This window comes from Pteropus vampyrus, unplaced genomic scaffold, assembly GCF_000151845.1.
Source record: "Pteropus vampyrus isolate Shadow unplaced genomic scaffold, Pvam_2.0 Scaffold561, whole genome shotgun sequence".
Taxonomy (NCBI): domain Eukaryota; kingdom Metazoa; phylum Chordata; class Mammalia; order Chiroptera; family Pteropodidae; genus Pteropus; species Pteropus vampyrus.
In genome coordinates this window covers 286,957-303,983 of record NW_011889342.1, presented here as the reverse complement: position 1 = coordinate 303,983, position 17,027 = coordinate 286,957, and the positions used below count along the sequence as shown (strand labels likewise).

The 17,027-nt window shown below is 46.4% G+C and overlaps 2 protein-coding genes across 2 annotated transcripts in view; both read right to left on the bottom strand.

Moving 5' to 3' along the window:
- Window positions 1-4,277: 4,277 nt before the first annotated feature.
- Window positions 4,278-15,214, bottom strand: LOC105308258 (olfactory receptor 10T2-like). The gene is made up of 2 exons (XM_023525420.1): window positions 15,071-15,214; window positions 4,278-5,285 (listed from the first exon to the last, which is right to left on the bottom strand). Exons 1-2 carry the CDS (start codon window positions 15,212-15,214, stop codon window positions 4,278-4,280), a joined length of 1,152 nt encoding a protein of 383 aa, XP_023381188.1.
- Window positions 14,605-17,027, bottom strand: part of NOTCH3 (notch 3) — a 29,777-nt gene continuing 27,354 nt past the window's right edge. The window contains exon 33 of the mRNA XM_011384113.2: window positions 14,605-16,700. Coding sequence (XP_011382415.1) covers window positions 15,648-16,700 — 1,053 coding nt within the window. The 3' untranslated portion in view covers window positions 14,605-15,647. The remainder of the gene's footprint in view (window positions 16,701-17,027) is intronic.

Genomic DNA, 17,027 nt, shown 5'->3' with positions numbered 1-17,027 from the left:
AATTAGCCATCTTTACTCCCTATAACTTTTTAAATTTTGCCCCTCAGTCCTTGGCCTCTGGGCAGTAGCAAGAAGAAGAGTGGGAAGTAAAACAACTTAAAATATCTGTTTCAGCTTGAGGGTGGGCTTTGGGCTGCAAGTACCAGAAAATCCAAATGCAAGTGAGTTCAAATGCTATGGACAATTCTTTCACATGCCAAGAAATGTCATTGAAGATACGGAGTTTTTTCATCTTTTCTACTCTGCCATTCTTGGATGTTGTGTCACAGAATGGTTGCAGAAGCTCCAGACATCACCTTCCGGACATAGATTCAAATAGAGACAAGAAAAAAAAATGTCTCTTCTCACAGCTTTTTTAAATGCAAAGAAACTACAGAATCCGCCTCCGAAGACTTTTCTCCTCTTTTATTGGCCATGCCTGAGTCATGCGCCCATTTCCATATCACTCTCTAGCAGGAGAATGGAGTTATTATGACTTATAATAATCAAAATTCTCAACTCTGAGTCTAGTAAGAGCCAAGCTTCCAAGATTTCCCTGAAACATAAACTAAAGCAGGGTTCTGTTAGCAAGAAGTAAGAGGGAAAATGGATGGTAGGCTCTTCTTAGAGTTCATACCAAAGAGAAAAGAAGCAAGCCCTTAATTTGCCCCTCCTTTCCCCTACACACATACTCTTATTAGTTATCTATTTGTTATCTATTAGTTAACTATTAGTTATCTATTGCTACATAACAGATTACTCCAAATTTGGTGACTTAAAACCACACGTTTATTATCTCAAAGTTCCTGTAGATCAGGAATCTGATTAGGGCTTAACTGGGACCTTGACTTCACAGTCTCTCGTGGGCTGCAAGCAGATGTTGACCAGGATTGAGGTCTTAGCTGAAGGCTCAAGTGGGAAGATTCTTTTCCTAGTTTTCTTATTTGGTTCTAGGCTGGATTCAGTTCCTCAAGAGCTGTTGGCCTAAGAGCCTCAGTTTCTCATTGTTGGCTGGGCGCTACTCAAAGCCAGCCAGGGAGAGAGACTGCTAGCAAGACAGAAGTCAGAATCTTTGTAATCTGATTATGGAAGTGACATCCCCTCAATATTTTCATATTTCGTTGGTTAGAAGCAAGTTACTCAAAGGGAAGGAATTACATGAGGTCATGAGCACCCGGAAATAGGATTACTGGGGACCATCTCAAAGTCTCCCTACCCTATATATCCACTCTTTTAAACTTCAGGATTTCAGTGAGTGACCACCTGTTTCCCCAGCTTCCACCTTCACCCTCTCTCTTTCTCTCCTCCCAGAACTAGAAAGGCCTTCTTCCCCTACCCCTTCCTGAAGTAGGCATCCCCCTCTTCTTTCTATTGGGCAACAACAGCAGAATAATTTTAGGGGAACACAATTTAATGGGAAAGAGGAGAGGATTTCAACAAACACATCTTGTAACACAGGAGCCCCAGGCCTGGGACTTGCACTTGGGTTTGGATATTCCAGAAAACCACCAGGATGACCAGATGGGTGAGAAATGCCATTTATTACTTATGAGGCAGGGAAGCTTCAGCAGCGACCCAGTCAGAGCTGCAGGAAAAAAGCTGCTCCTGACCAAGAGCAAGCAGTTTTTTATTCCCACAAGCAGAGGGAGGGGTTATCTCATGGGGGGAGCAGCCGCCTTCTCAAACGGACGGGAGCAAGATGTTCTGCTTGGTTAGAGGAACAGATAACATCCATGGGAGTAGCAGGAAATGTCCTTGGGAGTAGGCACTACTGAAAGCTCTTTGTGTACTGCCTTCCTTGGCTGCTGGCCGGACAGCTATCAGTCTTTTGAGTATGTAGAGGGGCTATGTTCTAAATTAATCCTACACATCTGTTTAGCATTTTCAAAATCTTATCCCTCTGAGAGACATACAATCATGTACACACTGAGATATGCAGAATGAGTAGTAGAACTGGAAAACAAAGAAGCAAGGAGAGGCATCTTAAAGGCAAGGTATAGTGGTCTACATAATAAGTCAGAGTTGTCAGAAATTGTGGCTTGGTTTCCCCAAAATGATCAGAGATAGGTAGAGAAAGAGAGAGAGAGAGAGAGAGAGAGAGAGAGAGAGAGAGAGAGAGAGAGTTAGTTTTCCTTAAGCTTTACCTCTTTCTTTTTTATGAGATTCCACTTGTAAATGCACCAACCAGAATCCAACAGGAAATGGATGATGCACTCCTGATGGATAATACAGGAGCAGTTTTTTAAGGGGGCTGTTTGTAAAAGTGTGGGCAGAATTAAGGTCTGGTGCAGCAACCCAGAGCTAGCAAAACTGGAGAGCTGTTAATGCCCATACACCTGAAGGCGCAAAGGAGAGAGTGGTTACAGCTACCCAGAGAAAGTGGCTGTGTGGAAGGGACAGTGGCCTCTGGTTAAGAGAACAGCCACCCATGGCTGCCCTCCCTCTCCTGCCTGTGCCTACCATTGGCCAAACCTAACTAGAAACCAGAGGGCATAGAATCATCAGTGTGGTCCATACAGGTTGGTCTCCTGAGACATAGAGGCGAGTGGAGAAGGGTAGACCTGGTGGGGAAAGCGGAAGGTACAGCACATTAACCATAGACCATAGTTTCCCAGAAAATATCATGGTGAAAGCCTCTCCACCAGTGTTTAGCTTGCTTTTTTTTTTTTCCCCTAGTTCCTTGAGGTATAAAGTTAAGTTATTGATCTGGGATCTTTCATCTTTTTTACTGTAAGCACTTACAGCTATGAATTTCTCTCCAATTACTGCTTTTGCTGCATCCCATAAGTTTTGATATATTGTGTTTTCGTTTTCATTTATCTCAAAGTGTTTTCCAGTCTAACTTATAATTTCTTCTTTGAGAAAAAATTACATTGTTTAAGAACGTGTTTTTTAATTGCCACATATTTGTGAAGTGTGTGTTACTGATTTATCATGTCATTCCATTGTGGTCAGAGAAAATACTTTGGATGATTTCGATCCATCACCAGAGTTTAGTTAAACAAAAGCACACTACTAAAACACAATGAAATACCATTTTGCATCTATTAGGATGCCTATAATTTTTTAAATGGAAAATAACAAGTGTTAGCAAGGAAGTGAAAAACTTACAGCCCTCATACACTGCTGGTGGGAATTTACACCACTATGGAAAACAATCTGGTGATTCCTCAAAAAGTTAAACAAAGAATTAACTTACGATCCAACGATTCTACCCCTAGGTATATACCCAAAGGGACTGAAAACAGAGACTCAAACACGAATGTTCATAGCAGCCCTATTCACAGTAGCCAACAGATGGAAGCAACCCAAGTGCCCATTAAGAGATGAATAGATAAACAAAATGTATATCTATACAATGGAATATTATTCAGTTATCAAAAAGAATGAGGTTCTGATACATGGATGACCCCCTCAAAATGTTATACTAAGTGAAATAAGCCAGACACAAAAGGACATATATTAAATGGTTCCACTTATATGAAATATCTAGGCAAATTCCTAGCAACAGAATGTAGATTAGAGGTTACGGGAGACTGGGAGGAAGAGGAAATGGGGAGTCATTGCTTAATGAATGCAGGGTTTCACTTTGAGATAATGAAGAAGTTTTGGAACTGGATGGTGGTGATGGTTCCACAAAATTGTGAATGTAGTTAATGCCACTGAATGGTACACTAAAAAAAGGTTGAGACAGCAAATTTTACGTTTTTTTTACCAGAATAAATTTTTTAAGTTCCCCCTTCTCTCTTTTTCTCCCATCATACACCAAGGAGAGAAATAAAGAATCCAAAGGGAAGAGAGCTAGAGGATAATAATGAAAACAACCACGGTTCAGTGTAGGATTCTGACAGGAAAAATAAACAAAGGCAGCCTTGGGTTGGTGACAAACAGCCCCCCAGACGCCCCACCCCCCCCAAAAAAAAAGTGGAAAAAGTTCTGAATGACACAAAATAAAAAGGTGCTGGACCCAGTACCAATACCCACTCACTGCTGACTAAAATACTACTCTCCACTGACTGTTAAGGTTGGGCAGGGTAAGAGGCGTCCCCCACTGGTGACTATCCTGCACTGCAGACCGCGTTGCATCCCACCCTGCAAAGTCAAGGTAGGTAATCAAGACAAAAGGAAAAGGCAGCCTTTATGGAGTTCATGGCAGGTATCAGGCATTGTTTGTTAACTGCCTTATTAAACAGGCTGTTTTATTTAAGGTTCTGGGAGTGGCCCCTGTTTTCCAGCTGGGGAAACTGAATGTCAGGCGGGGCACACGATCACGGAAAAGCCAGCACAGGAATGTAGAGCTAGTGTTTATTTAAAAACCGGCAGCTTCGCGCCAGGGTCCTTCTGAGAGCCACCCTCACCTCCCTGTTGCGCAGAGTGTACACCACGGGGTTTAGCAGTGGCGTCACCACCGTGTAGAAGACAGCCACCAGGCGGTCCTCGTCAGGGTTCCCTCCAGACCGGGGCCTCAGGTAGATGATGGAGGCGCAGCCAAAATGCACAATGACCACGGTGAGGTGGGCCGCGCAAGTGGAAAAGGCCTTGCGCCGGCCGGCTGCCGAAGGGATCTTCAGGATGGCAGCCACGATGAAGGCATAGGAGAGGAGGATGAGGAGAAAGGAGACCAGTACCACGAGGATGCTCAGGAAGAAAATGACCAGAGCTTTGTCAGCACTCTCAGAGCAGCTGAGCTTCAGGACCGGGGCGATGTCGCAGAAGAAGTGCTCTACACGGTCTCTGCCGCAGAAGGCGGAGGAGAATATCATGGTGGTCTCTATCACAGCCACCGAGAACCCGGAACAGAACACTAGGGCCCCCAGGCAGAAGCAGACTGTAGGTCTCATGATAACCAAGTATCGCAGCGGGTAGCAGATAGCTACATACCGGTCGTAGCCCATCAGGGTTAGGAGGAAGCAGTGGCTGCAACCTAAGCCCAAGAAAAAGAACATCTGAGCCCGACAGCCAGCAATGGAGATGGCCTGGCTCTCCATGAGCAGATGAGCCAGCATATTGGGGATGGTGACCAGTGTGTAGCAGGTCTCCGAGAGGGACAGCGCAGCCAGGAAGCAGTACATGGGCGTGTGAAGGGTCCGATCTACATGGATGATGGTGATGATGGTGATGTTACCACTGAGGGTGACCAGGTACGTGAGGAAGAACAGCGTGAAGAGGGTGGTCCTCAGGTCTGGCAGGTTAGAGAAACCCACCAGCACAAACTCTGTCACCAGCCGGGTGTCATTTTCCCATTGCTTTTCAGGAGTCTGAGAGGAAAGAACAGAGTAAATGCAATAGAACAAGTTACAAGGTGTCTGCTATGCAGCAAGGACCTGTGCAGTAAGAGAATCATCCTCGTTTTATAAAAAAGAAGAGAGACTCAGAAATGATGTCACTTGTTTTCCTAATGTCACCCAGCTGGTGTCTCTGCAATAAGAAAAAAGAACCTAAGTGCCTGTCAACAGATGAGTGGACAAAGGAAATGTGGTGATATATACAGTGGAATATTATTCAGCCATGAGAGAGAATGAAATCCTGCCATTTTTGACAACATGGATGAAACTTGAGGGCATTATGCTAAGTGAAATAAGTCAGACAGAGAAAGACAAATACAGTAAGACCTCACTTATATGTGGATTCTAAAAGAGCCAAACATAAAAACAGAGTAAAATGATGGTTACCAGGGGCCGGAGGGTGGGGAAAGAAGAGAGATGTTCAAGGATACAAACTTGCAACTGGTAGAAAAATAAGTCCTAGGGATCTAATGCACAGTAGAGTGAATGCAGACAACAATATCATATTGTAATCATCAAACTTGCTAAAAGACTACATCTAAATTATTCCCACCACAAAAAAGAAATGATAATTCTGCGATCTGACAGAGGTGCTAATTATTGCTATGATGGCAATCATGTTACGACATATAAATGTATCAAATTAACATGTTGTACCCCTTAAACTTACACAATGTTATATGTCAAATACATTTCAATTAAAAAAAAATAGAGGAAAGAAAATCACAGGAACCTCCAAGGAATAATAACTATATTTGGGGTAGGGAGAGATGGTAAGAACATCAGGGCCTCAGGTTACATCCCGCAGAAACAGATTCTGAGGCAAAGATTCAAGAGCAAATAGTTTATCTGGGATGTCATCCCCCCAAACCTGAGATGGGGGTGGGAGAAGAAGACAGACAACAAGGGAATCACCATTGTGAGAAACTAGAATTTAATCCCACCTGGGGAACCCTGAGGGACAGTGAGGAATTCAGTGTGTTTTTCCATCAACCCTTGTTTATCAGTGCTTGAGAGTTTCTACCAGGAAACATTAAATTTGACACAGGTACAAGGAATTCAAGGTCTGGCTGATGAGAAAGGGGATGTGGACCAGGAATTTACGATGTCTGCCACAGTCCAAATACCCAAGAAAGGCAAAGCTTGTAACATAGTCATTATCTAAATTTATGTAAATTTTATAAAAATTTAAAATTTTTGTATTTTAGGACTGCATTGGTGTGAAGATGAATATAATCTTCAATCCTAAAAGTTCATTTATTTCTTCTGATCTTAAAAGAAACTTGAACAACTTCGTGGACCCTAAGCACTGTGTTCATCAAATGGAAAGTAACTCTGAAATGATTGACCATTATTAATTCAAATGATGAGACTGCAGCAAGAATCCTGGATTGGCGATCATTTTATCATTTTATAATCAATTATTCTATCTCAAAAAAAATATATTGGAATGGTTTTTGAGAGTATTTTACTCATTTGTATTGGAATGTTTTTTGAGAGTATTTTACTCATTTGGAACATAGGACTCTGTTTTAAAGAAAATGGTCCTAATGCAATCTTTCCCTGCTTACCAAGAGTTATTTGATTTAGAAGTAAACATACTTTACTGTTAAAGTGTACAGACGAAACTTATTGTATTTAGTTAACCAATGTGATCCTAAAAATAAATTTAAAAAATAATAATAAAAATAAATTAAAAAAAAAAAAAGAAGTAAACATACATGGCTCAGCCCCAAGATCCTCAAATAGCGACTCAAGGAGAAGGTGGAGTTGGTGGGAAGTCCTGATTTATGCGCCATCTAGTGGGTAATCTGCAAGCCAGTGACTCTTATAAAAAGGGCAAAAAATAAATAAATAGCTGTGCCCCTGAAAATACTTATCCACGGCAATAGGACCAGAGAAATTGAGAATGCTCATTTAAATGTTTTGGAAGTTTCCTAAAATTTTAGTTCTCGAAAAATAAGTCTTAGATTTTAGTTCTGAAGATATACAGAGAAAAACAACAAAAAAGTGCTTTGTAGAGTCTAGAGACATTACGGTTCTAAAGATAAGACAAGTCAGGACCAACAAAAAACTTAATAGAAGCAAACAGGAAATGAGGGAGGGATGCCCACTTTTTTCATGAAGAAAGAAAACCAGTAAGCAGGAAGCAGGCAGCCCTGTTGATTAAGTACAGGGATGCATACTTCCGTCCAGGGCCGGATGTAAACGTTTTAGGCTTCATCGTCTGTACAATCTCTGTTGAGATTGCTCATTTCTGCCGCTCTAGTGTGAAAACGGCCATAGACGATGTATAAATGAGTGGGCATGGCTGTGTTTCAATTAAACTTTATTTACAAAAACAGATAGGGAGCCGGATTTGGCCTTCAGACTGTCGTTCGCCAACCCCTAATCTAACACAAGTAAAACTAAAAGAATATTCAACTTAGGGAAACTCCAGTGAGGTCCTCTGAGGAATTCATACTATGAAAAAAGCAAATCCTGATTTGAAGTCTTCAGAAACCAAAGCATAACAAGAGTCCGAAACCAAGAATCTCTGACTCTGCTTAAGAAATCTAGATCAAGAAACAGCACACTGGACAAAGATGCACAGAATGTGTCTGAGAGAGGGCCTTTTACTGAAAATGAAACGTCAGAGCCCTTATAGAGAGAGAATGGTAGAAACCAACTACCTATGAGACCGCGTGGAGAAAAAAAGTATTTGGATCTGGCTATTTAAAAATAGAATTTCTGAATATCACGAAACATTGTTAAATTAAAACAAACTTATAGGCAAACACAAACTAGAAAAGGCTGTGATCTTAAAACAATGTTTAGCTCTTACAGATGATTAAGAAGAAAATGAAAACTTCCAGTTACAAAATAAATCAGTCTTGGGGATATAATGTACAGCATGGCAACTATAGTTAATAATACTGTATTGTATATTTTAAAGTTACTAAGAGAGTAGATCTTAAAAGTTTTCCTTACAAGAAAAAGAATGTGTAACTGTGTGTTGATGAATGTGAACTAGACATTGTGGAGATTGTTTTGCAATACATACACATATCAAATCTTTATGATACATGTCAATTAGACCTTAATTAAAAAAAAAAAAAAGAAGAAAACGAACACCAGGCCCATCCCCCAACACTTGTGGAGTTCAAATGAAGGTTTACATACTATACAACTGAATATTTAAAGTTAAAATTAACAAACAGTTGAATGAAATATGGTCTAACTCCCCACATTAAGAAATATACCTTAATAATGACCTGGAAATGACCTCCAGGAATAAGTAAGCCCTGCCTGGGCATCTTAAAGAGGGAAATTGTAAAGGAAACCCCTCGATAAGCTCTCGGTATAGGAGTCTCTTCTACTGCAATTATCCAGCCTCTACTTGCATGCCTCCAGTGACAGGGAGGTCACTCCTGGACAAAAATCCCCATAGAGCAGAAATTCTGTGCTCAAAATAGCCGTTCAGTGACCTGCAGGACAACAAATTTGAGCTCTGGTATCAGACAGACCTGGATTTGAATGTCGGTGCCTTCACTTACTAGGGGCAGTATGACTGTGGGCAGCTGGTTTTGCCCCTCTGAGCCTCGTCTGTGAAAATGGAGATTGATCCCGTGAGCTCACAAGTAACAGTCAGTAAGATTCCCTGAACAATGTTGTGAACCCTTTGGTCTCAGATTCCTTGCAAGGAGAGACAGGATTGTTATCCTTGGCTTTGCACCACTGGGGAAGCAGGGCGCAGACGGGATAATTGTTCACATTCTTACTCTCAGGGTACCAGGATTCAAAGCCAGGGGTCTGTCTCTGGAGGCTGTGCTTTAAGGGCTGCAAGTTTGCAGGGTCCACTTTCATCTTACATATATTCACTGAGCATCTGTTTAGTGCTGGGTGCTGCTCTGGGCGCTGAGAACACAGCAGGGAACTAACTACACAGGCAGAGATCCAGCCTGGGAGGAGCAGAAAGTTCAGGGAAGTGAATCGGGCAATAAGCAACGAATGTGATAACTAAATAAGTGAGACTGTCTATTGGAAGGTAAGTGCTACAGAAAAAGAAAAAGCAGAGTACTTGAAGGGTAACTCAGGGGTCTGAGGAGGGTTGCAGTTTTATATAGCATGGTCAGTAAAGGGTTGTTTAACATTCAGTTAACTCTGAAATTTCTTGTTTACCCTCCCTCATTTTCAGATCTCACTTCTAGGGCTGGAGATGGGCCAAGGTGGCTTCTCCAGCCAGGGAAAGTCCCCAAATTCACACTTGAGAGAAATTAACAAATTAGTCAAGAGGATACTTAGCGGGGAGGGGGGTCCTGGTAGAGGCAACAGCCAGTTCAAAAGCCCTGGAGGAGAAACAGCAACAGGCAGCAGCAGGGGGCGGGGGGGCGGGGGGACAAAGGGAAGAAGGTGGGGGTGGAGAGGCGATGAGGGCTGCTGCGTAGGGTCTTGCGGGTCACAGTGAGGACTTTGGTTTTTATGCCAAGTGTGGTAGGAGCCATGGAGGACTCCGAGCAGAGGAGAAATGTGACCTGACTCAGGTGTTCACAGGTACTCTCTGGCCGCTGTTGGAGGACACAGTGGGGTTGACATGGGCGGAAGCCAGAAAACTAAGGAGGAGGCTGGTCCAAGTGAATGAGGATTAGGGCTGGACCGGGATGGGGGCCATGGATGTGGTGAGAGGTGGCCAATTCTGGACAGATTGTACAGGTGGGGCCCACTGAATTTCCTGACAGGTTAAGAGGTGGGTATAGGAGAAAGAGCGGAGTGTGGGAGCTGGCAGAGTTACATCAGGAGGTTGGGGTGGGACCGGTCCAGCCAGGGGTCAGAGGGGAGTCTGTTCAATTCAGGGAACACCCGTGAGCAGACACACACCCAGCATGGTGGACTCACAGGGCAGCCAGGCTCCTGTCCACCCTCACCATGGAAGTGACATCTGCTCTGGGCCCCTGTGCCCGCCCCAGAGAGAAGGAAGAAGAAAGAGCCCCACTCCTTGAATGGGGCTGAAATTTAACCTTGCAACAGCTGAGAAGCTGTGACTTTGAGTTTGCCTCAAGGTACCCAAATTCTTCTTTCCAATTGTGACAGGCGAGAGTACTCCGCCAAAAGGAAGTCAGGTTACAGGAGTAGAAAGTTCCTTATTTGCATACCAGGAACCCAGGAAAATTGCCTGGCCCACTGCTTGCCTGGTGGGAGAGGTAGCAGGAGCCAGTGGGTACCTACCCTAACGCAAGCGGCATCATTCTCGCCTGTTACAAAGGTCATGCTGATGCCACCCCACCGTGAGAATAAGGGGAACACCTGGGGTTAGAGTCTGAAGTCTTTCCTTTTCCTCTTTCTTCTCACCAGGAAGTCGCCCAAAAGCAGAAGCCCCTTCCCCACCACCCCTGAGTGATTCTATATGAGTACGTGTGCATTCGTGGCCATGAAGCTCCAGAGTATGTGTGTGCATGTGTGTGCCTGCTGCTTACATGTGTGTGCATTCCTTTTGCAACCCATGTGCTCACCCGCACATGAACTGGGAGTGGGCTGGGGAAGCTTCTCCAGCTAGACAAAGGCCCTGAATCCACACTCACCATGGCCCAGGAAGGTTCCTGCCCTCATCACTCTCCGCTCACCGCCTGAGAGGGGAGGGGCTGAGGACCCAGGTCCTGTTATACAAGGGGTCCCCAGAGCTGCTGTCCCAAGGCCCCCCCAGCCACTAACAAGCTCCCGGGGGCTCAAACTGGCAATACCCTTCGGGGTTTTTCCCTCCTGGAAACTGGAGACCCCAGGGTCCACTTTCCAGGCCCCCAGGCTCTCACGGCAAAAAGTGGGGGAAGGACTAATTACGATTTCTTTTTGTGGATGGCGGTCACAAATGCACTCCTCACTCCATCCGTGCTCCCCAGTGTCCATCGGTGCCCACCGCACACTGAGCAAAGCTGCTACCTCCAGCCCTGCCCTCAGGACGGGAGGGAAGAAGTAGATCACTTGATATTGTTACATAAACGTTGCCAGGCTGACCATCTATCTCATAGCGACCTTAGCCCGACTCCTCTCCCTGTTCTCCCCAGAACTGATGAGTCGCCAGCTCTTTGCCACTCTTCCTCAACTTCTCCATTCCCTCAGCCCTCCCCTAACGCAAGCGGCATCATTCTCGCCTGTTACAAAAGCCTGCGTGTCGCCTCCCTTTCAGTTTTTCTCTGCACCTGCTGCCAGAGCAGCTCTGGCTGCATCCCCTCTCTACTCAGGGACTTTCCATGGCTCCCATTGCCCTCAGAGCAAAGCTTAAAATTCCCCGTCTTCATGTTCAAGCGCCTCGTGATCAGGCCTCTGCTACCGCTCTAGTTTCATTCATTCTCCATGCAAACCGACACATATCCATTTATTAAATTACCAGTAAGTAAGAAAGTGAGGTGTAGACCCGCCATTCCAAATCGCTGACCCTTCCTCTGAGATGTCCATGCTGTTTCACACCATTCTGCCCCTCCCCATGCTATTTTTTCCCCTCCTCTTAGCTTCGGGGCAAACTCCCACGCCTCCTGAAAGACACATCTCTAGTATTAAGATGATACACAGGAGAGAGAAGGAGGCATCTGAAAAAATACAAAGGAAAGGGCCTGCAGAAATGACCGGCTCAGCTGGCTAAAACTGCTCTCTCCTCCCATGCTACCCTGTGCTCTTCAGCTAACGTGTTTTCCCATAGCTCCCTCCCCCACCTCAAGGGCTCTCAAGCGCACAGCTGTTGATTCAGAGCTTGCTATCCAACTAATCTTCTTATCTCTGTAGCTGTGTAGGAATAACAAAACCGTGTAAAACTGCTTGTTTTGTTACAATTAGAGCTCAGCTTTTGGATAGGAATCCACTGAGCAGGTCCCGTCTCTCTGTTCAAGAATCCTATAATGTTGCCGATAACACCAAGGTCTCAGACTCTACCAAACAAACGACCCGTAAGACCCGTGGTCTGGAAACTGCCCCCACCCGAAGCTCCCCTTCCCCATCCTGAGTCATGAAGCACACGTGAAACCTCAAAGGAATCCTGCACCCTTTGCATGGACACTGCTAGGGTATATAAGCTGTAAGAAATCTAACCAAGGGGAGATCGTGCTTTGGGTCTGTTGAAAGCCCCACGCTCTCTGCAGGCATTAAATTCTCCTTTCTCTAACAAAGTTGTCTGAGCGTCCGATTTCCTCCATCAGGTGTCACTTCCTGCAACGCAGACACCTTGTTTATTCATTTACCCATTGACTGATGACAGGTCCTTTCCATATTTTGGCTAATGTGAGTAGCATTGCAGCAAACATGGGAGTCATAGCTGAGAAATTCAACCTCATGAGTTAAAATTCATAGCAGGACATTATGGAGAGCGGATTGTAAGCTGACAAGGTCCTTGCAATCTGCGAGGTCAACCAAGGGTTACCTCGGATTGTAAGCTGACAACGTCCTTGCAATCTGCGAGGTCAACCAAGGGTTACCTCGCCTCTGCAAACTCCTTCTGAGAACAAGATAGTACGAACGAAGCCACAGGCAGATAAATAAGCTAAAGGTCGTGAGAAAATGTGGCCTCGGAGAAGTAGAAGAAACAGTGTTGCTATGCTTTAGAGGAACCCCTTATGCCAGTAACGATTGTTTGTTCTTGTATAAAAGCAGCTTGCAAAAATAAAACTGCGCCATTGCTCCACCATCAGTGGACAGTGGACCTCCTGATCCCAGCTTTCTGTCTTCTTTCTTTTCTCAATCTCCCACCGACCATTCCCACTCAGGTTTATTTTCCAGGGCCACGCTGGATGTGGCAGGATTTACCACTTGCTGGACGTGGCAGGACATGAGTACAGTCTCAGGTATTTGCATACCCACTCTATATTGATAACCCCTGTCATAGCTTGGGTTCTCCTAGAAGCATCCCTGGGACAAGGGTTTGAATAGAAGTAAGTTTCTTTGGGAGGTGACCATAGAAAACACAGGCAGAGAAATGAGAAAATACAGAAAGAGAAGCTAATAGAGCACATGTTATCAGGTAACTGAGCCCCTGTGGCAGCTGGTGTTCATTCCTACTGGAAACCTCTGGGAAGCAGCATGGAACAGTTATTAGTTGTTTCCACAGAATTTCTGCTCTGCAAATCTGATTGCCTCTCAGTTTACCCCACCCCCAGTTCCAGAGCACAGACTGATTGCTTTAAGAAATAAATACATCCTGTACCCCACGACCATAGTGATCGGTTAAAGTATCAGTGTTGAAAAGCAATTTTACCCCCAGGGTACAACTGGCAATGTCTGGAGACATTTTTGGTTGTGACAGTGGAGAAGAGACATCTAGTGGTTTGGGGCCAAGGCTGCTGTTAAACATCCTACAATGCACAGGAGAGTCTCCAGTAGCAAAGGACATCAATAGTGCCAATGTTGAGAAATCCTCGGTTAGAGAATGGACACGTGACACAATCAGAGTCAATACAAAATGAACCCCAAGACTAGAAGCTTCTCAATTTCCTGGGAAGGTCAATATTGTCTATGATGTTTGCACCTATTTTGCCGACACAGGGGGAGGGCTGGAGCTGTGCAGGTGGGAAGAGAAGATGGGTTGGGTACCACATAAAGCCTGAGGATGACACTGACACTCAGAGAAAAATCTGTAGAGGTGAAGAGAAATTCAGCCTTTGTAGACCTCATCTGAGCCACTCAATCAAATCTCCCCTGAAGCTGGTCCCTCTTAGTTATATGAGCTATTTTTTGTTGTTAAGCCACCTGGGTAGATTTTTGTGTTGTATGCAAACGAGAGCACTCCAAGTGACAGAAGAATCAAAGAACATCATCCTATCCTCTTTTCCTGGAGGACTCCAGTGTGAACACAACCTTGTCTTGGAGCACAATTGATCACAAGACATAGAAACCCACCCACGCTGGTATATGTAAAGGAATATTTATTACATGACTGCAGCATTGTCTGCAGACCCCACAGAAGCATGAAATAGAAGTTTCCTGCAGAACCAGCATCGAGCACTTAGAAGGCAATTACTAAATACCTGTGCTGTCAATGGAATGATGCTCAATTAACTAAAACTGATACTTCGAGTACCCGCCACCCAAAACTGTCCATCCATATTTCTTAATCTGTTAGTGGCCTTAAAAGCTCCAACTGACAGCTTTCTGAGCATCTCCATTAAACAATGTTCTTGAGCAAGAAAATCTGATTGGCTCGTCCTAAAAGTCAGGTGACCACTCCAGATTCAATCAGTAGTGTCATCTGCCAAAAGAATAAGAAGCATGAGTGGCCAGGCAAACCAAATGGATTTAACCCAAGAGGGGAGCTCATTAGCCTTGGAGAGACAGAAGCCCCACCACTACAACTCCCACCTTACCCAGACACAGACAAACGACACCAAGTGTTAACTACTCCTTTATTAGGTGGTGATGGAGTGGGGGCTGTACAATACAAGGCCTAGGAATTTAGCTACACAGGGATTGTGACCAGAAGCGATATTACAAAAATAGCCTAAAAATACTTCTATTCTGCCACAGGGCTAGGCCAGGGGAATACCAGGAGAATGGGTGCCATTCAGGCAGTTCCTTCTCATCCTGCAGTCCCATACGTACAGGGAGACAAAGTGAAATGCACATATCTCCCATGGTCCTCATGTTCCCGCCAGCCACCCCTCCCCCCGCCCAGTTCCCAAAGAGAGGTGGCCCAAGCTCTAGGGTGGGGCGGGTCTGGGGTGGGCTCCCTGGGGCAAAGCCATACAACAAGTTTCATCTGGAATGCAGTGAAGTGAGGGAGGTGGGGTGGGGAGGAGGCTCCCATGTCTCGCCAACCCCTGGCCCCAGAGGGTGCGCCCAAGGGTGCCTACTTGGTACACACCAGGGTCATGTACTCGGTACACAGGATCCCGGTCATGCCTGTGTACTCGGTACACAGAATCCAGCTTGGCCGAATGGGCCCACAGACTCAGCCCCACGGGGGCACTGGGGAGTTTGCAGGGGGCAGGGAGCATCTCCATATATATATTTTGTAAAAAATAATAATAATAAGTTTGTTTAAATGAATTTGTTTCTATACAAAATGTAAAAAAAAATAATAATAATACACTCGTGTTGGAGTGTGAGGAGTGAGAGAGGCCAGAGGAGGCAAGAAAGGAAGGAGGGAAGAGAAAACTGGGGAGCAGAAAGAGGGGAGGGCAGGAGGAGGTCCCTGACTCATCACAAGACCCAGGGAGTCGGGGTCAGCCCTCACCCCTTATAAATAAAGGAAGACTAAAGCCCTAGACTGGTGACCTATCTCAGTCACAATGCAAGGTGGGGACAATACAGAAGAGTTGGTAGAGAGAGAATTAAAAGGATTAAAGGAAAGAGGATGAAGAGAGAGAGTGTGTGTATAAGGGTGGGTTATCTCTTCAGACCCCCCAAATCCAAGAACTTAGGAGCATCTCAGGCCAACACCTGCCTCTTGGGGGTGGCTTCAGGCTGGGGCCCCAGCTGGGTCTGGGCCTGAACCAAGGGGCCAGGGACAGACAGGGGGAGTGGCTGAGCAGGCAGTGTCCCAGTGGCTGTAGCTGTGGCCCCAGTGGCAGTGGCTGGGCTGGGTGTAGAGTCAGACCAGTCGGAGAGTGAGGGAGGTGAGGGGCTGGCCCAGTGCTCAGGGGACTCGGGGGATGGGGTCAGGTAGGGATGCTCGCTGGGGACCCGCAGGAAGCGGGCCTTAGGAGGGCTGCCGTGGGCCCCAGCTGCCGGGTACTCCTCGCCATGTCCTGGGACTGCCAGGTATGGAGGGGGCCGCTCCTGGGGGGACACAGGGGTCCCAGGGTTCAGGAGCTGGGGTCCTGGCGCCAGTGGCAGCAGGAATGAGGGGCCTGGCGGGGCAGGCGGGGGCAGCCGGGCCCAGTCAAGGGGAACGGCCACAGGGTTCAGCAAGCCCAGGCTGAGGACGCAGCCCCCGGTGGGCTGGCGCCCTAGACCTGCCCGGCCTGCACCACCAAGTTGTGCCAGGGACACAGCTGTGGTAGTGGCGCCCACATAGGGCCCTTCTAGGGAGAAGCCTCCAGGGGAGGCAGGGGGGCCACCAAAGGGCCTCGGGGAGTCCAGCGAGTCCACAGGTGACAGTGTGACCGAGCTTTCAGCCAGGGGGCCTGGGCAGGCCAGTGTCAGCTTCTTGCCCCGGCCCCGGGTGCCCTGCGGCCCCAGCCCGGCCTTCCCTGGTAGCCTCCGGCTCTTCTTGCCCCCTGACTGTGCCGCCTTGAGGCCTGGGAGAAAGGCCCCAGGTGGGCAGAGCAGGGGCCCCAGACCGTGGGGTCCAGGGGGGCTGCGGGGCCCACTGGGCTGGTCCAGCAGGCCCACAATGTCCTGGTGCAGCCTCTCCTGAGCCACATCGCGTGGCAGCCTGTCCAGGTGGTCGGTGATCTCACGGTTAGCAAAATGGTCCAGCAGCAGCTTGGCAGCCTCGTAGCTGCCCTCCCGGGCAGCCAGGAACAAGGGAGTCTCCTCCTGGGGGGATCCAGAACCCACAAGATGTCAGGGTCACGAAGGTCAAAATGGACTCTCAGTCAGGAACAAGGGAGCCTCCAGCCTCTGGTGAAACCTGAGAGCTAATGTGCATACTCTCCAGCCCAAAAGACCTGGGTTAGAATCCCAGGTCTGACTGGGCCACCTGGGCAAATTCTTTCCTTTAAGCCACATTCAATTGCACCTATTGAGCTCCAAGCCCCAGAGTCAGGACTAGGGTGAAGAGAGTGAGGCACTCACCTTAAGCACAAAATTCATAAACCTCAATCATAAATAAATATTTTAATGCAATGCTTTTTCATGTAAATT

Excerpts from the sequence above, each read along its gene's own strand:
- LOC105308258 (XM_023525420.1), bottom strand. The coding sequence starts at position 15,214 with ATGCTCCCTGCCCCCTGCAAACTCCCCAGTGCCCCCGTGGGGCTGAGT. Across the intron at positions 5,286-15,070 it reads ATGACCCTGGTGTGTACCAA|ACACCTTGTAACTTGTTCTA; the intron begins GTAGGCACCCTT and ends GCTGCATAGCAG.